At 34.1% G+C, this 25,755-nt stretch overlaps 2 protein-coding genes across 2 annotated transcripts in view; both read left to right on the top strand.

Moving 5' to 3' along the window:
- The window catches only part of LOC113515231 (uncharacterized), a 436,442-nt gene that overhangs the window by 93,808 nt on the left and 316,879 nt on the right, over window positions 1–25,755 (top strand). The gene's annotated exons all lie outside the window — the stretch shown is intronic.
- Window positions 1,336–5,474, top strand: LOC128199980 (uncharacterized). The gene is made up of 4 exons (XM_052895884.1): window positions 1,336–1,480; window positions 1,778–2,136; window positions 2,437–2,676; window positions 4,482–5,474. The coding sequence occupies exons 1-4, from the start codon at window positions 1,336–1,338 to the stop codon at window positions 5,472–5,474; spliced, it is 1,737 nt and encodes a 578-aa protein (XP_052751844.1).

The following is a 25,755-nucleotide window of genomic DNA, read 5'->3' as shown; positions in this document are numbered from 1 at the left end:
ATATATATATATATATATATATATATATAAGCGAACTCATGCTGAAACCACTAAATAAAAATTAAATTTAGTTGTATTAAAAAAAATCTAATGCAATTATGACATAATTAATTATTTTGATTTAAAAACTAAACTACCAAACCGATTTTGATAAAATTTCTATGCAACTAATCTGCAAGTATTTCTTTTTAGATAAAAAAAAAATTTCCAAATCGGTTCAGAACTGATGGTGTTGTGAGGTAACAAATATAAAATAAATATAACCAACTTGTGAACTTTCTTTTTTGTGTCTGTTGGAAGTTATATAAACAATGTTAAATTTGTGGAATAGTGATTGATTGTAAATTCTCAGTGTGCACTTTGCACGTAAAAATTTTAAAATATGCTTGTAGAAAATTTTAACCAGCGTCTTACAGTTCCTTGAGGATTCGCCTACAGAAAGTTCATCGAGGTAACTTATCTTCATTAAAACACTCTACTTTTAATTTTTAATATTAATTTTATAGTCACTTATTACTCTAGCAGTAAATGATTTATTTGTATTTTATGTTGTATGTAACTTAGAATGGCAAAAAAGCTGACGGCCCACCTGATGGAAAGTGGTAACCGTCACCTATAGACATGAATAGCACCATGGACATAACAGAGTAAACTGTTTCGCCCGTGCGTTGCCATTTCTGAGGACTGAGGTGTTATTTCTCTGTATCCTGTAAATTCACTGCCATATGCCACCCTTCAAAACGAAACACAGTCATGCAAACACAACTGTTTCACGGTAGAAACACGAATAGGACAGAGGTGCCCAAGCAAACGACTTTTGTACAAAGTTTACCTCTGGTAAATATGAATTTAAGTATTTTATTATGATGTAAATAAATAACTTATCTCTCAATTTATTTCGTGTTACAAACCAATTAATTTATTTGGGTGTATCAGCTCATTTATTATTCTATAAGGGCCTTTAGTATGTCGATGAAAATGTTTCCAAAGCTATATTATTCTCTTTGATATGGAAATTTGCAACACAATTTTGTAGGTCATCCCTGAAAAATATACAAGATCCGTAATCTAATTATTGTAAATTTGTAATTATCTTGACTTCGTTTCCGAGATTTATCTTTGACCATGTAGTAGCCTCGCTACGCTGCAACCCTTCGCACAAGCATTCAGAGGGTAGGAATAAAAACATAATAATGACATTGCTGTCACTCTCCTATGCCGACACATTCCGACCCAGCCTCATTCTTGTCCGTGCGCTCGCGCCGACTGCACAAGCTTATAAATATATAAACTAAAAAAAAAAAAAAAAAAAAAAATAATTAAAAAAAAAAAAAAATGCCTAAACGCAAACGCGAAGAATCGAAAGAGGAACGTTGGTCAAGAAAAATGAAGAAATATGAAGCGAAGCTTCTTAAAACACAGTGTCGTAATACTAAGCGTATTGTTTACTCCAGCGATGAAGATGATGTACATATCGAAGGTGATTATTATCACAAATTTATTTCTCGTTGAATTCTTCGAGATATAATTTTTTTAATCCCGTTGTATTCTTCGGGATCAATTATGATCGTTGGCATATTTTGCACGATCGAACTTACCCACATATTGTTTTATTTTATTTTTTCCTTGACTAAAAATTCGTTATTGAGTTTATTATAAATAAATTATTACAATGAATATTACTTAATATCATTGTTAGTAAAGGAGAAGTGTTTGTTATTTAAATTAAAAGAAATCCTAGTGAATTTGAGGATTAATACGTAACATTCGTTTCCAGAACATCCGGTACCTGGAGAAACTGAATTGTTTAATGTGGGTAATATTTCAAGCGAACAGCAAGAAATTTTCTCGGATCTTGACTCGTACCAAGACCTTCCTCCTAAGGAAGTACCCTTAACTGTAACTGAGAATAATGAGGAAGTCGCAGAATGCATTGACTCGGAATTATTACAAGCCTTAGGAGAAAATGAATCGGAAATTACTGAATATGGTGATGAAATATATAAAGATATAGCAACAAGGTTCCAAAAAATTTTAATAGAGGGCTTAAGAAAGGAAAATAGAGAAGAACTTATAAAGAAATATCTGTTTCCTAAAAATTTACCGTTCTTAAAGGCACCCACTCTAAACCCAGAGGTCCATGCTATGCTTCCTGAGCCTTGCCGTCTCCGCGATAAACGTTTGATTTGTAAACAAGATCAGCTCGGACGTGCACTATCAGCCCTATGAAAGGCCATGATATATATATGTTATATCCGATTATTCGCATATTGAGCGATACGGGAAAACTTATATATACGCAGATAGATCGGTCATATCATTCCATTATATATTTGGCCGATACTTTATTATAGAGAGTTTATCTGAAGTAGTGAAGGAATCTCGAGGAATTAAGAAGACTAGTCAATTAATTCAAGCTACAGCCTCTTTTTCCAGCTCTGGTTTAAACTTCAGGGGCCCATCGGCTCGACCACGTCAGTGCGCCAGTCAAACCAACTCGCAACAACGAGCCGGTGGGCACAAAACTTCATATGCGAATCGGCGACGTGTAGTCGCCGCACCGGCGCCACACAGTCGCCGTCCGCAACCACCGCCGCCGCCGCCAGCGCGGCGCCAACCAGTCTACAAGCCGCGACCAGCAGCCGATCGGTCGCGGAATTAAATACAGAATCTCAGGTATATGCAGGTCGCTTGAAATATTTTTTTACACGCTTGGCGTTCAATTACAAGCGATAACTTTATTTTAAATTCTATTCAAGGATATTCAATTCCATTTATTACTATACCAGAACAGAGTCCAAGTGAATATCCAAAACGTATTTTTTGTTCTAATGAACGAATTGCACTTAAAAACAAATTCAACATTTGATAAAATTAGGGGCCATACAAAAATGCAATCCTGTTAAGGGACAATATTTATCTGACATATTTTTAGTGCCAAAGAGTGACGGTAGCATGAGGTTTATATTGAACCTTAAAAAATTAAATAAATATGTTCGTGTCGAACATTTTAAGATGGAAGATATTAGGACGGCGACAAAACTAATAACTGAAGGGTCTTTTATGGCCAATATTGATTTGCAGGATGCTTATTTTTTAGTCCCAATCCATGCTAGCCATAAAAAATATTTACGATTTTATTTTGAAGGTCTATACGAATTCACTGCACTCCCGTTTGGATTATGTTCTGCGCCTTACATATTTACAAAAATTTTACAGCCCGTTATGACTCACTTAAGAGCTCGTGGTTTTAAATCAGTACGCTATTTGGATGATATACTTTTACTAGGAGACTCGGAAGCGATTTGTTTGAATAATATAAGTAATACTAAAGAATGCCTTACAAGCTTAGGTTTTGTAATAAATTATAAAAAGAGTAGTTTGAAAACAAGTACTTCGTGTACTTTCCTAGGATTTGTTCTCGATTCCAAGTCGATGACTTTGCAATTACCCGATCGAAAAAGAAATAGTATACTCAAAAATTTAGAGATGTTACTTACTACTAAATCTATACGCATTCGAGAATTTGCGCGAGTTCTCGGTTCCCTTACTGCTGCATGCCCTGCCATTTCCTATGGATGGCTACATACGAAGTCACTAGAAAGAGCTAAATATATGGCACTTCAGCGTAATGCAGATAATTACAATGCTTTTATGGCTATTCCAAATAAATTGCACGATGATTTGATATGGTGGAAAAATCATATTCTAATAGCTAGTAATCGTATTAGACAACATAAATATGAAATGGAACTATTTACTGACGCTTCATTGACAGGATGGGGTGCCGCCTGTCACAATGAGAAGGCTGGTGGTTTGTGGTCTCGCATTGAGCGTACTAACCACATAAATTATTTAGAATTACTAGCCGTTTATCTCGGACTGAAATCATTCGCTAACACAAAAAAAGATTGTGATATTATTTTGCGTGTCGACAATACAACAGCGATCTCGTACATTAATAGGATGGGCGGAGTTCAATACCCGCATTTAAATCATATTGCAAATATAATATGGAAATGGTGCGAGGAAAGGAGAATATTCATTTTTGCTTCATATATTAAATCTACATTAAATACTGAAGCCGATAGAGAATCGAGGAACCTAAATATTGATACTGAATGGGAATTAGCGTCGTATGCATTTTCAGAAATAGTATATACATTTGGTAAACCAGATATAGACCTTTTTGCATCTCGTGTTAATACTAAATGCCCTAAGTACATATCGTGGAAAAGAGATCCCGATGCTTATAATATTGACGCTTTTACTTTGGACTGGTCTACTTATTTCTTCTATGCATTTCCTCCTTTCGCTATAATATTAAAGGTACTAAACAAAATTATACATGATAGAGCTACAGGCATAGTGGTTGTACCACAATGGCCATCACAGCCTTGGTACCCCCTTTTTAAATCATTATCTGTAACGAAACCTGTAACTTTTAGACCTAATAAATATCTCCTTATCTCTACTTTCAGTTCAGTTCACCCGCTACATGGTCAACTTTTCTTGGTAGCGAGCGTGTTATCCGGGAAGGATTTTCCAAGCAGGGAGTACCAAAAGCAGCTGTAGATGTTATGATCTCTTCCTTGTCTCGGAATACTATATCGCAGTATAATTCCAGTCTAAGAAAATGGTGGGAATATTGTAATCAGAACCATTGTGATTTTTATGAAGTTAATCTCAGTTCCCTGCTAATTTTTTTGACAGAATGTTTCCAATCAGGGTCATCCTACGGAACCTTAAATAATCATAGATCTGCTATTTCCTTAATTTCTAGTAATAATATTGGTCATAATGAAAAGATAAAACGTTTTTTCAAGGGTATTTTCAAATTGAAACCCGTTTTCCCCCGTTATATTGTTACGTGGGATACTAACATTGTACTTAATCATTTGGCCAATCTCTCAAACGATTCGATTAATTTAGAAATGTTAAGCAAAAAACTAGTGATGCTGTTAGCTTTGGCAACTGGGCAAAGAACGCAAACATTGTCATTGATAAAAATTTCAAACATTACTTATTACAATGACCGCATAGTTATAGCTATATCAGATTTAATTAAAACTTCAGGTATTGGTCGTCGCCAACCGGTATTGAATCTACCGTTTTTTAATTCTAGACCTAGTATTTGCCCAGCTGCCACACTTAAGTTTTATGTAGCATCAACTTCTTTTGTAAGACCTAATGATGTGGACCATTTAATTTTAACTAGTAGGAAACCATATAAAGCCGTCTCATCTCAGACGTTAGGGCGTTGGATAAAACTAACTCTTCAAGAGAGTGGCATTGATACTTCCATATTTGGTGCCCACAGTACAAGGCACGCTTCTACCTCTGCCGCTTCACGTGCAGGCCTAAGTGTCGATGTCATTCGTAAGGTTGCTGGTTGGTCTGACCAATCAGCAGTATTTGCCAATTTCTATAATAGGCCAATTATTGATACCACTTCTAACTTATTGATTAATTAGATAATAATAACCATGTTTTCAGTTTATTTAGGATATAATAAAGAAATGTACACACTGATTAAATTTTGTTTTTTACTTTTTATTTATTTTTAATTTATTTAATTCTTTTGCAACATTGATAAAAACCTCTGAACATCTACATGGTCAAAGATAAATCTCGGAAACGAAGTCAAGATAATTAAATGATCAAACGAACTTACCTAAAGTGAAGTTCGATCAAAATTATCTTGACTTCGTTGAAGAGATTTAAGGTCCCTCCCACCTCTGCTTATAAAACCCAAATTAATATCAATGTTGCTAGCAGTTACTACCTTATGCTCTAAATAGAATGAGGCTGGGTCGGAATGTGTCGGCATAGGAGAGTGACAGCAATGTCATTATTATGTTTTTATTCCTACCCTCTGAATGCTTGTGCGAAGGGTTGCAGCGTAGCGAGGCTACTACATGGTCAAAGATAAATCTCTTCAACGAAGTCAAGATAATTTTGATCGAACTTCACTTTAGGTAAGTTCGTTTGATCATTTAATTATATAGATTAGAAATTTATATTACTTATTTGTTATAAGTTTTCAAATACAACGTTAGTAATTATTGCGAGCATAATTATAAATTTTAATATAAATTATTTGAAATGTTTAATTATTCACTGACATTTTTGAGTAATTCGAAAAAGGTCATCATTTTTCTGAAACTATTCTTTTTTTATTATATTTAATTGTTTGAGGGGTTAAATTCTTATAATTAATTTATACAAAAATGTGTAAAGTATATAATAATAAAATAATAAATTACATCATAAATAAAACGTGTCACATAAAATACAAAAGTAATATAATTATAAATATATACAAAAGAAATAATATAATATAATTTTCTATATAAGTACAAATTAATTGACAAAAGAATAGAAGCGCATCACTTCAGAACGGTTGTACCTATTATGCTAACTCTTTTTTGTCAACCGACTTCAAAAAGAAGCAGGTCCTTTTCATAGTTATTACCTTATTACTCCGTCAGTTGTAAACCGATTTGGAAAGGATTTTTTATCTGATATTTTATTTACATATGATCCCATAGACATTTTATAAAAATCAATTTAGTAGTTTAGTTTTTAAATTAAAATAATTAATAATTAGTGAAAAACAATTGTAATTATCGTTTGTAATTAACAGAACAAGTTTTGTATGAAAGAAAGTGATTATAAAATAGTACAGATGCGAAAACACGAAAGGCGGGCAGTTAGTAAAAAATAATTATTATATATGTATTACTTCAAATGTAGATTGATTTGTAGAACCTTTTAGTTTGAGTTTCAGACGCATGAACAGTATGTTTATATCTTCTCTTTTAGTATAATAGAACTGAAATGTTATTTTTCCGTGTTGTTCTACCCAATATAATAAGAACCCATTTTGAAGAGGATAGGGGGTTGTGCATAACATCCGCTTATCTAAAAACCTATTGTTGGGTCGGTCCAAGGCCATTTGTCTTCGGCTTTAGATATGTCTTCGCCGTTCTGATCAATATCTTTGCTATTGTTAATGTAAAAGCATGTTTGTTTTAGCGCTTTATTATTATCATAGCTAAATATCACACATGCAGGCACGTACGCACACACACACGCACGCTCACCCGTGCACAAGTACGCACGCGCGCATACATAAACACACACACACACACACACACACACACACACACACACACACACACACACAGAGAGAGAGAGAGAGAGAGAGAGAGAGAGAGAGAGAGAGAGAGACACAAATGGTCACTATAGGTTTTTGGGATGGTAACATATGAAAGGTATTATGGGCGTTGCTGTATAATCGGCGATGTCTGTTATTGTTAATTTAACGACTTTTAAAAGAAAGCTACCAATATGATTTAATATTTTTGTCACAATCGAATTTGCTGTATATATATATATATATATATATATATATATATATAAATCATAGAATATCACATATTTTTTACCTTAACCCAGACGAGCAAAACAGCAAGTTGCGGCTAGTATAAAATAAATGTATTTGTTAATAATTACTGCGTATTGACTGTCGCACAGTTGGACAAAGCATTTGTGTTGATAATTTGCACAGAAACTTATGTAAATATTTATATTTACATTTTAGAGCATACAATTGTATTCGGGTTTCCAATGAAACGCTCTATGAAACAATACGACGGCCTTTCACCCGCCACGTAGGGTTGATACAATGACAAATGACGTGAATTTGGATATGTATGTAGACAAAACGACGAGCTAAATATTTCAACGGTCTATGTGACTAGCGACAGCGTTAGCGATTATTATTTTTTTTGTTTTTATTATACATATATAAATTAGAATGGCAAATAAGCTGACGGCCCTACCTAATGGTAAGTAGTAACCGTCGCCTATAGACATGAACAGTACCATGGATATAACAGATAAATAACGTACATACTTATTTTACTACTACAATAAAATATATAGGCCATGTACATTTTTAAAACATTATTGTGGACTTATTTTTTTTCCATGATAATCTGCACATACATATAAAATAAACCAAGTGAACTTTATGTCAAAATATTGCAATTTAGGTAGAGCATCCATGCATGAATGCAATCTAGTATTCGTGTGTACAATAACCCTCACTTACATACGCGCTATTGCTACGTTTGGTCTGTCGCAATGAAATAACTTAGACAAAAGGTTAGGGTGAACTGTACTCTTTCACTCTGTCTAGTAGTCTGTGTAGCCCATGATATACTTCTTGCTATTTCCGAGAACTACGATATTATGCTCATGTACCTTGTAATTTTAATACCGTATCTCACTATTGTAAGCGATGCACAGCCACGGTTCACCTGATGTTTCCATCCATAAAAAATATGTGATATTCTATGATATATATATATATATATATATATATATATATATATATATATATATATATATATATATATATATATATATATATATATATATATATTTTATAGTTTCCCTATAGACTGCCATAAAGAACGGTCCTAAGCCACTTGCATTCATTGCTCTGTGCGATGCATTTCAGGTCGTTACTCCATCTAATTTTTCATCTTTTTTTTATTTGTCACTTGTTGTTTAGATTAATTACATATTACTATTTGATAGTTTGCTTTCACGCTGTATTGCATATTAGTAAAATATTTCTATATATATATATATATATATATATATATATATATATATATATATATATATATATATATATATACAACTTAGAATGGTAACAACAACATGAGCATCACATAATACCGCGTGAAATTGACATGTTGCTTTTGTTGTTGAACTCTTCACTGTTGTTTTGCTATTATATACTAGCTATATCCCGTGAGATTTTTCGCGTAGGTAAAATCACGATTTTACCTGCGTGGAACAGTATATAAATCCCTTGTACTAAGTTAGGAAGTTACCTAGCCATATAACAAATTGAATTCAAATTTAATCAATAGTTTCTGCGTGAAAGAGCAACAACCTATCCATCCATCCATTAACCTATCGTTACAATTTTCGTATTAATTCAGATTAATAAGATTTAGTACAAGCGGGTTAAAAAAATATACAGTCTATAGCACTCACGCAATTACACGAATCCAACGGCTTGCCATTTGTAAAAATCAATCAAGCCGTTCGGGTTACATATTGCACACAAGCCATCAATTGGATCCTTCAAGCGTAGCGTGAAAAAGCACTTAGTGAACCGGCATAGTATGACCAACCGTCGAGAGAAGAATTTCCTTTTATCCATTGTTCGTATTCATGGGCCGCATTGTCCCTGTAGTATAATGGTTGAGGGATAGGCAGCAGCGTTCCTCTTTAAATATCACCAAATCCTTAATTTGCTTACCAACCGGCCTACCAAGTGTGGCAACTACTGGTAAAACCCCTTATAGGGGAAGTGTATGTTCAGCTGTGGGCAATAAACAGCTGATATGATAATAATAATAATGATTGTGCCTATACTTGTCCTGGACTGTGGTCTGATAACAAGCTATTAAAACGATTATATACATACATTATACCAGGAAAATATTATCAATTGTTTTCTGGTATAAACTGTGCTTGAGGCTATGGTCCGCCCCTACGTCACGCGGATGAAGTCTCAGGTAAAAGCTAGTAAATAATAAATAAAGAGCTACGGGCATACAACAGTGCCATCAAGTTGTCAATTAGGCAGAGTTTGCAGCGTTATCTAGCCACAAACTAAGCAAAGTGTCTATTGTATGTATAACACAATTGATAGCATACTATTTTTTTTAAATACGTGTAAAGTATAGAAGCACTAAGATCACATTATTATTGGGGGAAAAGGATTGTTACTAATAACGTTTAATTACCTCATTACTAGCAATATACCCTCTTAGGTCGACCTCCACGCGATAACCCCTGGGAACCATCACGATCAATTTTTGTCGAATTCATCATGGTGGGCTAACTGACCTGCATTCATTCTCACCTATCATCTTCCACTGGTGCCTCGCCAGTGTATACCGATAACACGGGCGGGGTTACCATTCCATTATCACACATTAAAAAAAATACTACATTACTATTTATATATGCATATAAATGTTTACTTTGTCTCCGCTTACGAGTATCACTTGTACTATATATGTATAGTTAAGCTCGTGTCTTATATAGTTACTTGTCTAGTAATCCTATATATAATATGTGGGTATGAATTAGAGAAAAAATAATATATTACGCTGACCCTATATAACAATTGGGGTAAGGGTAAGATGATGAAGTAGGGAAGAGTTGTACTACTACTAGTAAATTTTGTTGCAAAAAAAAAATAATACCAAATTCAATGGTGGCAAATTCGATTATTTTTATTTAAACACCAAACTATTGAATTTATTTTAATAAAATTTCTATAGCACCAATCTGAAAATATATCCTTACAAATAAAAATATGTTTCCAAATCGGTTATAAATGATGAAGTGAAGTAACGAACATAAAAAAAATATAAACGAATTAAGAGCCCTCTCTCTTTTTAAAGTCGGCTAAAATTATCTATGGCGTTTGAATATATAGTATCTATATAAAAAATGTAATTATTTATTATTATTATTTCAGCCGTTAACTGTCCACTGCTGAACATAAGCCTTCCCTATAAGGGGAGTTTTGCCAGTAGTTGCCACGCTTGGCAGGCGGGTTGGCAATCGTCTAGTAATACTTACATACATACATGGTAATACTTAGCATAGGGGGGAAAGGATTGTTAGTAATGAGATTTAACAGCCTCATTGCTAACAATACAAAAGTAAATCAAGTCGACCTCCTCGCGGTTCCCTCTGGAAAACATAGTGGTTAATTCTTGTTCAATTGGTCACTATGTGCCAACTGACTTGCCTTCATCCTCACCAGTTACCTTTCACTGGTGCCTTGCCAGCGTATACCGATAGCGCAAGCGAGGTTACCATTCCATCTTCACCCATAAAAAAAATACTTATATATATAAATGCGAATGAGCTTCTCTGTTTTTGTTACTTCCTACGCCTTTGTGCCTCATTTGTTGGCCCCTTAATGGCCCAGCCATTTGTCATTAACGATATACGCATATCCTCTTATTCATAAAACGTCAAACATCTTACTGCCGCACTCGGAATCGTTTAATGATTGCTTAAGTAACTCCTTAGTATAGATTTTTAAATAAAGTCCCTCTCGGAGTCAGATAATGATTCATTATTATTGCTGTTAACAGTAATTACTAACTTCGTTAATACGTCAATTAATAATTTTAATTATCATTAACTAATCTTATTAGTGTTAATTTAATGAGCTTTTTTTTTATACAACTTAGAATGGCAAACAAGCTGACGGCCCACCTGATGGAAAGTGGTAACCGTCGCCTATAGACATGAGCAGTACCACAGACATAACAGAGTATACCTGAGTTGTACCTATATCGAGTAGTACCTGAGTCCTCAGGAATGGGAACGCATGGTAGGTATCATAGACGAAACAGTATACTCTGTTATGTCTATGGTACTGCTCATGTCTATAGGCGATGGTTACCACTTTCCATCAGGTGGGCCGTCAGCTTGTTTGCCATTCTATGTTGTATAAAAAAAGAATAATAGTTTGTTTCCTTGACCATATTTATGTAATACAATTTTGTCATGATAATTATGAATTATGTATGAAAATGTTGAATGCCGAACTGGCTGAATGTGAAAGCCACTTACGAGTATTATCATTAATTCCATCCCATTATCTGGTACATAATACTCAGTTCAATGCAAATAAATATCATTTCATCATTTCATTTTATTTCACATTTATGTTTGTCCAATGTTTAATTGGTAGTGAACACTGTCCGGTGTTAAGTCCAAATGTACATAGATTTTTATTGTGCATTAAAGTTTAATTAAATAAATAAATTTTATATTAGTTGTATAGTAGCATAACCCTTAGATCTGGGGGGAAAGGGATTGTTAGTAATAGAGACTGAGAATCCCATTGCTAGCAATATACCCAACCAGGTCGACCTCCTCGCGGTTCTCTCTGGAAACTATCATGGTTAATTCCTGATGAATTCATCATGATAGGCTAACTGGCCTGTTTTCATTCTCATCTATCACCCTTCACTGGTGCTCCGCCAGCGTATCCCGTTAGCGCAGGCGGGGTTACCATACAATTTTCACCCATCAAAAAAAACCTTTAGATCTGGATAGGAAAAAAATATATATCCATGAAAATTGTGTTTTTACGATTATGTTTACGAAAATCATTGTAATACTGTTAATAATTTTTAATTAATCAAATAAACTAACTGACTTCTTTCTTTTGTTTGACTTTCGTTTAACAAAAACTTCTTTCGAGCACATTTTAAATGAATAGACTATTCAGCGAAGAAAACGTCTCATAAGCCAACCTCTCGTGAGAACAAAATAAATGTGATAATGTTAAAAGAAAATCGAGTTCTATTAAGGTGGCATCTATTGAGTTACCACTTTAATTGGCTGTAAGACTTAAAATAAATCCAAATTTATTGCCACATTCAATTTACGGACGTGAAGATGGTTGATTTTACCAATTTTGTTACCCAATTACTATAGATAATTAATTTTTTCTAAACAATTATTTAGTTAAAAAAAAAAAAAAACAGAGCGTAACTTGTAAAGACCATGTTAAAAAACCTGCATATACAATCAAAGTAAAAATCGAATTAGTAAATTATAACGCGTTGTAGGGAACTTTGAAACGACGTAGTTCAGTCCTAAATCAATATTGTTAATTCTCCATCTATGCAATATTCTCTTATGTCTATACTAATTAATATTTCATTCTAATTTCAAAATTATTCACAGCTACAATTATTTTATTAATTTCAAACATAATTTAACTTCTAAATTATTGTGCCCAAGAAACACCGACCCTTTCTATGAGATTGGTAAACTTTGCAATAAGATCGGACACTTCAGAAGTCAATACACAAATATGTATATACATATTTCTTTTGGTCAGCTATACCCTTGTGTGTTCAGAGTAAACAAATGCCTCACAGACGTAACATTGGCGAAAATAAATATATCTTAATTTTTATCTCTTAACAAAACACGGAAGCTCCCGTCTTTTCGGCTCAATAGCATCTTTGATCTTATCGATTAACGAGGTTATTCAACTGTTTAGTCATACCTTTGGATAGGTGTTACCGTATTCTGACATGTAAATATAACGTTTCGCATAATGTATTGTACATTTATAGGTAAAACATCTGTTTATATAGGTTTTTCTCCTAATTAAAACGCCCGATCTAGTCCGGAACCGGTGTATTATATATAATACTTTCGTCTTGTAAGACGAGTGATGAAAGTAAATAAAGCAAGAAATGTAATTAATAAAAAAAAATATAATACTAATAGAGGCTTTTAACACAATTCTCATTGCGTACCCCGTATGAATATGGTATGAGAATACTATAGAAATTCGACAGCCACAATCTAAGCCATAGAATGCAGTTGGCGATTTATAAGTTCATAGTCGCCAATTATTGTCACTCTGTCGCCAAACAGCTGTGCTTGTATGACTATGTTTTGGTCTGAAGGGCCGAAAATGACAATGAAATTACAAATTCTTATTGTTATTAACTGTCCACTGCTGTACACAGGCCTTTCACGAAACAGCGGTTAGGCCAGTAGCTGCCACGCTTGGGAGGCGGATTGCCAACCGCAGTTAGGCTTTTGATGAGATTTTAAAAGGGACGCTGCTCCCCATTCCTCGACCATCTCTGTCATCTCTTATGACACCCATGAGAAAGGAAAGGTAGCCCTCCTTTACAATTACACGGAAATTACAAATTATTCAAACATATCTTAATAACAGCAACGCCTCGTAAGGTCTGAATTAAAATAATTTCTATTTTGCCATGTTTACTCAGAGACATATATAGATGTAGAAGACAGTGTATTGTGCTCTTTAAAAAGAGTCACCACTTTTTATATAAATAATAGTGTATTGATATTTATAACTAGACTATATATATCACTCCTTACCAAACGGAGCGTCAGTTTACTTTCCATTTCAAGTTGATTTCACGTTGTGTACAAACAGTATGAGAAATCATAAGATTGTTACGGAAAATCCCCAAAAGAGGCACGCTTCACGCCTTATTTTGATGGACAGTTAGCCGTAGCGAAAATAAATGTAACAAGGCACCTACTAACGAGATAGTAACGATGTGAGACACATTATGTCCGCTCTAATAACTCGCTGATTCCTTTCAGCTACGGGTTGACTGAAAGCGATCTTTCTATAGGAAAAGTCTAATATTTTACCTATCTCACTATGTTACCCATACAACTATATATATACTTATAAAATCATTTGTCCCGGTTGACTATCTACGCACAGCCAAAACTACTAAGCTTAGAAAGCTGAAATTTGAAATATAAAGATATTTTATAACATAAGCATTCGTTAAGAAAGTGCCGTGTGATTCCAGTGTAGAATGGACTACTTCCTTTACTGTGGGTGTCGTAAGAGGCAACTAAGAGAACTTAATGATTTAGGGTTAGATACAGCGTCCATCGTAAAACAAAAACAAAGCCTAGTTGAAGTTGCCAACCCGCCTGCCAAGTGTAGCAATTACTGGCAAAACCCCTCTTATAGAGGAGACCTATATTAGTGCAATGGCCAGTTAACGGCTAATATGGTATTCACTTAGAAAGAATTTTTTAATAAATTTCAACTTAAAGGGGAAACACGACACCATACAAATATGCGGGCAATAGCTATTTAAATAAATCAATATGAGATATTGTTCCTTGATAGGTGCACTGAACCAATTTAAATTAATAAAAACACAATTATTTGTACAGGCTGAAACCAAAATCCTATGCATCATTTTAAGGGAACAAATGAAAATGAATATTTCCTCCAAATAACGTGGGTCGAAAATGACGAAAAAATTAACACGACACGTTCAACTATTTACCATGCGGTTTCGATATAGAATTAACCACTCCTTCCTTTCTCGTGGATGTCGCAGGAGGCGATAAAGGGAACTTAATGGTCGAGGGATGGGTAGCAGTGTCCCTCTTAAGATATGACCAAAGTCTAACTACAGTTGCCAATCCACCTGCCATGCGTGATAACTACTCACAAAACCCTCCTTATAGGAAAAGCTAATATTTAGGAGTGGACAATTAACGGGTGATCTGACATTGTACGATTATTATCACGCAAGCTTTGGTATATATATTCACCTGTAATTTTATTTTTAATTTTCCATAAAAAAAAGTCCATGCGAAATAAAGCGTGTAAGTAATCCATTTAGTGAGCCGGCATAGTACGGCGAGCCAGTGAAAACAGAACAGTCTAGTTTCGTATTCATGAACCATATTGTCCCTGTTTTCACTTAGGTTGGTATGATCATATGTCGTACTATTTATTATAAAAAAAGTTCTTCTCCATTCCAAAACCTATCCTCGTTATTCATAGAAAATAAAACCTATTACAAACCTATTTTAACTCTTATTGTTTTATCACTTTTATTCAAACTGAGAATTTAGCATAAAAGAAAGAGATAAAACAATTAAAATAGGTTTATACTGCACTCAGAGAAGTTCACCAGAGGGAGACTTTGTACAAAATTGATTGTAGTGCAGTGAATTTATAAGGTACAAAGAAATAACTGTACCTCTGTACCCTGTAAATTCACGCCATAACCCACCCTTCAAACCGAAACACAGCCATGCAAAAACAACTGCTTCGCGGTAGAAACACGAATGGGACAGAGGTGCCCAAGCAAATAACTTTTGTACAAAGTCTCTTTCTATTTTTTTAAAGGTTTATTATTATTCAATTTATCTTTTGATAGTTTGTAATGATGCCTTAATATTTGTTACTCTATCACGCTTAAACGACTGAATGGATTTGAACGGTATTTGGTGAACGGTAGATATTTTAACACTTTCTATATTCGTGCACACGGGCAAAGCCGTGGAAGTTAGGTAGTAACAAATAAACTCTCCTACTTTAGTTTTTTCTTGACTTATTCTGTTGTCTAAGAGCTAGAGTATTTCTGTAACGAAATAACGAGGAATTTCTAAGGAACTTCCTCAAAACATAATTTTCCTATTATTCATTTATTTATACTTTATTGCTTCCGTTACAAAACTAATAAATACAATAAATTTTACAGTACCTTTGATATAAAAGGCGATCTTATCGCTAACCAATCTTTTTCAAACAATCTTTCGGTAGAAAATATTGAGGAAAACAGCGCTATCCTACTGAGGTCAATCGACGAATTCAACTCGGCTGGGCAGCGTTCGAAAAACTACGCCATATCATTTAATTTAAAATACCTCAAAGTTTAAAGACGAACGTCTTTAATCAGTGCGTGTTGCCAGTGGTGACTCATGGAACCGAAACATGGTCCTACACGATTGCCCGTATGCAAAAGCTTCAAATTACTCAGCAGAGAGGACTATGTTCGGAGTTTCTTTGCGTGACAGAGTCTGAAACAAAGATATTTGCAAAATAACCATAGTAACCGACATAGATTAAAGGACAAGCAAGCTGAAGTAGCAATAGACTGGTCACATAGTTTGAAGAATCGACAACCGATGGGAAAAAAAGGTTCTTGAGTGGTGACCCTGTACGGGAAAATACAGTGTAGGATGACCCCTCACTAGATGGAGTGACGACCTCAAATGCATTGCAAGGAGTCAGTGGATGCAGGTGGCTCAGGACAGTTCCTTAAGGCACATGGTTTATAGGGGAGGACTATGTCCAGCAGTGGACAGTTTATGGCTGAAATGATAATGAATGTATTTTTAGTTTTTATTTAATTAAATTCAATATGGATAAATTCATATTAATATCTCTGTCTAAATTGCTCCTTAGAATGAGCCAGTAAACCTAATTGAAAATGTTAGATATACATAACGTCACTGTCTAAGGTCGTTGCATACAAATAAGAGTTACCATTTTGCATAAATAGTTCTTATTAAAAATTTTCTCTTTACTTGGCATCTATTTTAATAGATCTAATTTAATAATCTATTTTACCAGAGGGAGACTTTGTACAAAAGTCGATTGCTTGGGTACCTCTGTCCCATTCGTGTTTCTACAGTGAAGCAGTAGTGTTTGCATGGCTGTGTTTCGGTTTGAAGAGTGGGATATAGCGTTAATTTTCTGAGTACAGAGGAATAACACCTGAGTCCTCAGGAATGGCAACGCATGGGGGGTATAATGGGCGAAACAGTATACTCTGTTATGTCCATGGTACTGCTCATGTCTATAGACGACGGTTACCACTTTCCATCAGGTGGGCCGTCAGCTTGTTTGCCATTCTAAATAGTATAAAAAAAATAACTAGTTTAAGTCCATACTTTAACTCAGCGTATTTGAATAGATTACTTAAAACCTTTCCTTGTATTTCACTGAAATAAACAATATTCTCACCTTACCAAGTACCGTTCTTAACGAGACAGAGTTTAAACAAAATTATGATTTTATTCCATTTTATAGGTACTTTATTTTCTCTAATAATACATCTGATTTGCATATTTAAACAATTACTGTGGATTTTAGCTTCAGGAGCACTTCTACAATTATATAAACGTTTAGTTTCGCTGAGCTCGGTGTTTTTGAAGCATTTATATTCTTGCCTTGTACTCTCATTAGGATATTCACAGCAATAGAGAACGGCTACCTACACTCATTGTTTTATGTTTTTTACATTTAAAGTTAACGCAGTGATATCTTGTAAATTTTATAGTTCAAGAATATTGTAGATTAATAATTATAATATAATAAAGTCTTGCTATAATTTTAATTATATCTATTATTTATACTGAACTAGCGCTTTTTTACATTTGGGGTATAGATATCACATGATCATTGCCAAGAAGGGTTGACGTCAGGCTGGCGGTCGGTCGTAAAACTAAAGGCCACAACTTTGGATATGGCATATCCATACCGTATGGATAAAAATATATTACGCCGACCCCAAAGTTTATATAGTTGTGATGAGGGTAGATGATGATACTTTATCATCATCTTTTTTCATCCTTTTCTTTATAAGAAATTCGTAAGAATATGTAAGTTCTCAATTTCCATTTATTCTTACTTTTGACAATTCTAAAAAATGTAATTCTTTAATTAAATCGATAGAGTTTGCTTTCCCTATATATTTTTTGATGAAAACTATTAAATTATTATATTGTATTCTGAATATAAGAAATAAAAATGACTATTCAGAAATTTTTATAACGATGTTTAAAAACAATTTGTAAAATTGGTTCACTACAAACAAACCATCGAATCTTTTTTCTTTATAACATAAGTACAGACTCTTAGCTAAGAAACGTTATAAAATCCTTATTACTGTATCAGTCAATATAAGTATGATATATATTAGAAATTAGCAGTGAACTTTAAAAAAGGGCGAGCACACAAGGTCAAGGAAAGGTCGCAGTGTCACAGGGTTGTCTACCTGAAAAAGCCCATCTCACAATTACATATAATAATAGTATAGATTCTTAAGCTCTGGGTGCTCAATAGGCAAACGAGCAAACAGTCCACCTGATGGGAAGCGGCTATTGGATTGGCGGATTTTCAAATTTAAAAGATTTTCTACTCATGACTTTTGAAAGAAGTAATCCTTTACAAATTTTATTGTATTGATAATCCTGTAAGCTGGAATGTATAGCTGTGACTCCTCAACGTTCAGAAATCCCTGGAATAGTGAGGTTGGTAAAGCCTGTAAAGATCCAACGAAGCTACTGTGCTTCTGGGCGGAACTGGACTTGCTGTTCTAATCACGACTTCTACGCATAATGGCTCAAATGTGAGGTTTAGCGCGGAAAAAGAGTTTAATTTACATTATACATTATATAACTCATGTAGCTAAACAATAATAAAGTTAAGTTTTAAATATAATACTTTTTGAATTATTTTTAAAATACAGTTTGTAAACAAGTCTATTTGAACAAATATTATTTCTATATACGAAATGGTGCCCTAATATGTAACATAAATGAAAGTTAAAATATGAAGAGACACTTAGAGCTGTCACAATCACTGCTTTATAAAGTTTTCCGTCAACATTGGAGGGCGCTCATTTATTTTACAATTCTAGCTTGTTTGAAATAGCTCAGACATAAGTTACAATTTATTATCTGCTAATACATGTATATATTACATTTTTTGCAATGAAAAAAAGAAATATAATAAAATAAAATGAAAAAAAAATAATTAAAATTAAATGATCTATTAGCCTTGGAAATTAATTTTGTTTCTTCATTTTTATTTATTTTAAAATAATCTTAGTGTATTACTACTTAGATAAAAAAATTCTAAACAATATTGTTTTAGTTTCTGTAGTTCTTATTATGAACTCTCATATTTAGGAATTATCTAACTTTTACACGCAATGGAATTACAGGGTACAGAGGTATAACACCTTAGTCCTCAGGAAAGGCAATGCATGCGAAACAGTATATTGTTATGTCCATGGTAATTGTTTATGTCTATAGATGGTTCCCACTTTAACGGGGTTAATATTCATCAGCAGACGGGACGTATGCTTGTTTGCTACCATAGTAGTATTATATATATGTATGTTTGAATAAATCGTAAGTGGTTTTCGGTTGTCAGCTTATCAGTTATTCACAGCAGTAAAACTTTGTTAATACGTTTCAATTAACTATTTAGTTGTCTCACACCCTAATAGCTAACGATATGGCGAAAGTTCATGTATGTTTTATGTGACTAGTGTTGGCCGACGCACAATATTGTTCTTAAGTATTATCGGATCTTATTCGTTTCTTCACAGGGCCTGATCTAGGGAACGCCAGCCGGGCAAATACTCAAAGCGGCAAAATGAGTTCGTTTCAAGTTAACATGGTCGTTCATTTTAAAGGGCAGTAAATATCTTTATATCATTCCCGTCCAGTGCTGTAGAATAGCTACCCTTACTAGGGGGAGACTTTGTACAAAAGTTGATTGTTTGGGTACCTCTGTCCCATTCGTGTTTCTACCGTGAAGCAGTTGTGTTTGTATGGCTGTGTTTCGGTTTGAAGGGTGGGATATGGCAGTAAATTTACAGGGTACAGAGCAATAACACCTGAGTCCTCAGGAATGGCATGGGGGGTTTTATGGGCGAAACAGTATAGTCTGTTATGGCCATGGTACTGTTCATGTCTATAGGCGACGGTAACTTTCCATCAGGTGGGCGGTCAGCTTGTGTGCCATTCTAAGTTGTATAAAAAAAGCTAGACTGAATTCCGTTCTCTCAGTTAGATATTTTTTTTGTACAAATAACATTAGTTAACTCAATAATTGATTGCGTTTCAATTTGATTCCTTTATATATAGATAAAAAATCAATATTCATGGCTTTTCTATCTGTATTATACTCGTATATTACCACCAAGCCCCTTCGCAGTCACCTTTTTATGTACGTTCCGGCTCTTAACACCGTCTGCCATGTAAGATGAATGCACTTTGGGAATTGTTAGTTAAGTTACCGTGTTAAGGAGCTTAAGCTTGAGCTCTGAGACTTTATTAAAATGCCTCTTATACGAAAAGGATGGTAGGGTTACTTTTATTTTTTTATTATTAATATGTTGTTTATATTTTATTAATTAGGTGAATGAATAAATGTATTAGATATCGAATATATAGTATAATATATAGGATAATATGTTGAATAATATATATATATATATATATATATATATATATATATATATATATATATATATATATATATATATATATATATATATATATATATATATATATATATATATATATATATATATATATATATATATATGTAGTAATAAGTGATAATAATATATAGTTTTACCAAAGAGAATAGCCACTTTAATTGTGAAAAAAAAATGTTTATTCCTTATTTAATTATATTTAATATCACTACTATAATTTTGTAATGAATGATTTTTTTTTAATTAATGGTTTTTCTACAATCATTTTCAATTTTAACCGTATAATTAGCTGGGAGCTGCTATATAGCATTAAGCCCCTCTTTTGTGGTATATATTTTTTGTATTGTGGCCAATAAAGAATAAATTAATAAATAAATAAAACGCACCGTTGGTAAAAAAATTATAGCCAGGTACACTAACTCGATGCTACTATCTACTATGATGAAATATCTTTAAGCTGGTTACTAAATCTTCGAAAGAGATATCAACGAAAATGCGCTTCAGGATTCAGACCGGTTCGTTCTTCGGTTGGATTCAAACTTTACGTATTTACTTTTCTACTTTTTGTAAGTAGCCGAGATCCGCAAGTGATCTATTAAACCCGGATATCCCGATCCGGGAAACTCCACCCCCTATATAATATATGGTTTTTGCCTCAACAACATATTGGGAAGTTTTAAAAGTTAGCCCCTAGCGATGTAATTTATTGTGTTAGTGTGGGATGAGACAGATTACTTTTTTGATATTATGATATTACATTCTTGATGGACATATAATGTCTATACAGAAATAGATACTGGGTATCCATATTTTAATTTCATTCTAAAACAAATTAAAATCGTCAATTAAGTAAAACTATAAAATGCTACGAGCAATAAATAAATAAAACAGACTGATTATGCGATATTATTTTAAATGCTTGGAAATTAAAAACTAAACGTTTGCTCTGCAAAAATTAATTTCAGTTATAACAATATTAATATAGAGTTAACACGAGAGTAAACTCTATAGCTTGAAAAACACACACGCGCATATACACACACACACACACACACACACACACACACACACACACACACACACACACACACACACACACACACACACACACACACACACACACACACACACACACACACACACACACACACACACACACACACACACACGTGCAAGCGCTATTTATCAATTATTCACAAAATACGACATCAAATTATGATTGGAAAATTATATTCATATTCATTTTATCAATATACTGCATTATAATATTAATATAAGTATTGGTTTTAATAACCCACGTATTAATGAGTGTAATCGCAGTGCTCATACGAGGAAAGTACTAAGATAAATTTGTAAGGTAGGTACATGAGCGATAAATTAATTCTGTAACGTAAGTATTAGGTATCCATTCAGTGATGTTACGTACAGTCGCGCATTATGGACGATTTGATTTTTAATGAGATGTCTAGAGGAGAGAATTGTGGGCGCGCGTCACAGATTATGGTTTGAAATTATAGACGTAGTTATACTTTTTACACTAATCCACATGAATTATACTCAAAATATAAGTTAAAGCGACGGGATCTTTAGAAATATCATCAGAAAAAAAATCGCAGTGTGATCCTGGCATGGAATGGGCCAATCCTTTCTTTACCATGGTCATCGTAAGAGGCAACTAAAAGGACTAAACGTTCGAGTTCGAGCGATGGGCAGTAGCCTCTTAAAATATCACCAAACCTTAACTGCGGTTGCCAAGGCGCATGCCAAGCATGGCAACATGGCAACCCCCCCCCCCCCCCCCCCCAATATGGCAAGTCCTATGTTCAGCAGTGGACAGTAACGGTCGATATGATGATGATGATGAAAATCATTCCTAATATTACTGGGTAATTGAAAAGTCTGTCACGCCTGTGTCACATTGGTTAAAAACTTTAAACCAAATTTTCGTTGTTTTATAATATTTTTATATCAAATTGAAAGTATGCAGTTAATTGCCAAGTGTCTAAGTACAAATAAATATTTAAGAATCTTAAATATTATTGAATTTACTATATAACATTTTTAACTATTATTAATCCTACTAGTCCGGGGGGAAAGGGATTGTTAGTAATGGAGACTGAGAATTTCATTGCTAGCAATATACCCAACCAGGTCGACTTCCTCGCGGTTCTCCCTATAAACTATCATGGTTAATTCCTGATGAATTCATCATGACAGGCTAACTGGCCTGTTTTCATTCTCATCTATCACCCTTCACTGGTGCTCCGCCAGCGTATCCCGTTAGCGCAGGCGGAGTTACCATTCTATTTTCACCCATAAAAAAACCTACTAGTCCTATTAATATAATAAATATTACGAATATGAAAATTGGGAAAGATGTTTCGATGTCTGTAAAACAACAATCAAGTGTGTCCAATCAAACAACAATGATTGTCTGCAATAAAGCAATCATGCTTAGGCGGCTGATAGATTTTTTTATAATGAGTGAAAATGGAATGATAAGCCTATGCTATCAGTATATGCCGGCGGGGCTCCAGGGAGGGTTATTATAGACGAGGACGAAGGCAGGCCAGTTGGCCCATCGTGAAGAATTCGACAAGAATTAATCATGATGGTTTCCAGGGGGAACTGCGTGGAGGTTGCCTTGATAGGTTATAGTGCTAGCAATAAGGCTAAAAACCATTAGTAACAATCCCTTTTTCTCCCCTTGGACGGTTTTGAATAAAATTTGGAACATGGGTAGCGAGGTTAATTATGTACTATTACTATAGGGTATATTGCTAGCAATGAGGCTGTTAAAAACCATTACTAACAATCCCTTTTTCTCCCCCCGGACAGTTTTTTAATAAAATTTGGGACATGGGTAGTGGAGTCAATTATGTTCTACTACTACGATATATGATTTACGCGGACAAAGCTGTGAGAAACATCTAGTAGGTAATGTAAATAACATATTGCATCAAGTGCGACCCATATGTGAATTGTATTTAATATTGTACCATAGTAGAGGAAGACTTTGTACAAAAGTCGATTGCTTGGGTACTTCTGTCCCATTCGTGTTTCAATCGTGAAGCAGTTGTGTTTGCATGGCTGTGTTTCGGTTTGAAGGGTGGAATATGGCGTGAATTTATTGGGTACAGAGGAATAACACCTGAGTCCTCAGGAATGGCAACGCATGGGGGGTATCATGGGCAAAACAGTATACTCTGTTATGTTCATGTATTTAATACTTTCTGTCACCGTTAGCATGTTTGTTATTCTAAGTTGTATAAAAAAAAGTAATTCATACAAAACCTCTTATCATAATTAATTCTTAACAGAAATCATTGTAAAGTAGGCATGATATATTTATTATTAAGCATAAATTAAAGTTGAATTTATAATCCACTCTCTAATCGCATTAATGCCTTGATTAAGTAATAATGTATACCTGGAAACCATTTGGACAATGTGTACCATTCTTATTCTAATTTTAAAATGACTGGTTTCCACATAATCGTTCAACCTTCATTTTACCCTATTAAGGGTGGAATTTCCAAAAATTCTTTTTTTAGTAAATGTTTTAAATCTTAAAATGCGTGAGCTGTTAAAATTTTAAGTTTTTAACTCTTGTAGTTTAGTTTGCTCGTTGATGGATCAGTCATAGCGGACAAAAAATCATCATCGTCATCATCATCATCAGCTCTTAACCGTCCACTGCTGAACATAAGCTTTACCCGTGGTTTTGCCTGTAGTTGCTATGCTTGGCAGGCAAATTGGCAACCGCAGTTGGGATTTACCGATATTTTAAGAGGGACGTTGCTCATCATATCTTGCCCTCCTCTAGCCGCCTCTACGACACCCACGGGAAAGGAAATGGTGACCTATTCTATGCCGAGGCCACACGGCAGTGTATATAAATATATATATATCTTAAATTTCTTTTATTTGTTTCAGGTACAACAATCATTTTTTCTCAAAGAATAGGGTGTGTGAATAATTGAAGGTAAGAAGTTGTGGTACTTGTTATTATTATTAACTAGCGACCCATCCCGGTTTTGCACGGGTAGTAGAACGTACTTGCCAAAAATTTTTGCGTCAGTTAGTTGTGTCGAGTATAAATTAGATGGTTGGAGTAATCTATCTTTAAAAAATAGACGTATGCCATCGCGGATATTTTTGTAGACCTATAAAAAAGAAACAGTCCTACCATACATTGTTTTGTTACATCTTGATGATATATGAAAACTCTTAGACGGCTTGATTCCTTCGACATCTTTAACCATTATCGTCGTGTTTCAACCAAGTTACAATAATAAAACCTCAAAAAATTATACACGTATACCTTCCTTAGGAATTATTCTGTTGGTAAATTAAAACCGTGTGAAAATTTGTTCAGTAACTTTTGAGATCATTGCCAAAATAAAGACAGACACATGCGGCTGGGGACTTTGTGATATAATATGTTGTGATGATGGTATTGGTATCACTAGTGCATCAACGATATAAGTATCTCTTCGTTTAATTGCTCATTCACGATTGAGTGTCGCTTTTTCATGGACATGTTTTCATACATATGTACTTGTGTTACGTTTTAATTTAAGTCGATAATGATTCAGCCTTGACCTTACGGTATCGTACGAAGCTGTCTCACTTCGTTATAGCGTTTAACAGGATCGTCAATATGATTAGGTGACGTCAGAACGCATTATTGTCAAAAGATCACGAAAATAAGAAACAATTTTCTGGAAGTATTTACCTTTCACTAAATTATGTATTTCCGTCCGATCCTTGTGGATATTTATCATAGTATAATTCCATGATAAATATCTTCTGTATGTACGAGTAATTTACTTTGGGAAATATATGTTCAATGAAATAAAACTGTGTATTCTCTATACGTTGCGAGGGTTTCGTAGTATGGAAAATTAACAATAATTATTTTATAAATATATTTTTATCAGCTTTTACCGGCGACTTCGTTCGCGTGATATAAACTGCGGTATAAAGTGTATAACCGTACACTCTTCTCCTTTCCATACAGCGGTCAGCGGCGGTAGTCACTTACCATCAGTTGAGCCGCATG

Source organism: Galleria mellonella, unplaced genomic scaffold, assembly GCF_026898425.1.
Source record: "Galleria mellonella isolate WM207_F2 unplaced genomic scaffold, CSIRO_AGI_GalMel_v1 utg312, whole genome shotgun sequence".
Taxonomy (NCBI): Eukaryota; Metazoa; Arthropoda; class Insecta; order Lepidoptera; family Pyralidae; genus Galleria; species Galleria mellonella.
This window is presented reverse-complemented; position numbering and strand designations above follow the sequence as displayed.

What these genes read in the sequence shown, in the direction of transcription:
- LOC128199980 (XM_052895884.1), top strand. Translation starts at nt 1,336, where the DNA reads ATGCCTAAACGCAAACGCGAAGAATCGAAAGAGGAACGTTGGTCAAGA. An exon ending in CACCCACTCTAAACCCAGAG is followed by an intron (nt 2,137 to 2,436) that starts GTCCATGCTATG and finishes CTCTTTTTCCAG; the next exon opens with CTCTGGTTTAAACTTCAGGG. An exon ending in AATTAAATACAGAATCTCAG is followed by an intron (nt 2,677 to 4,481) that starts GTATATGCAGGT and finishes CTCTACTTTCAG; the next exon opens with TTCAGTTCACCCGCTACATG.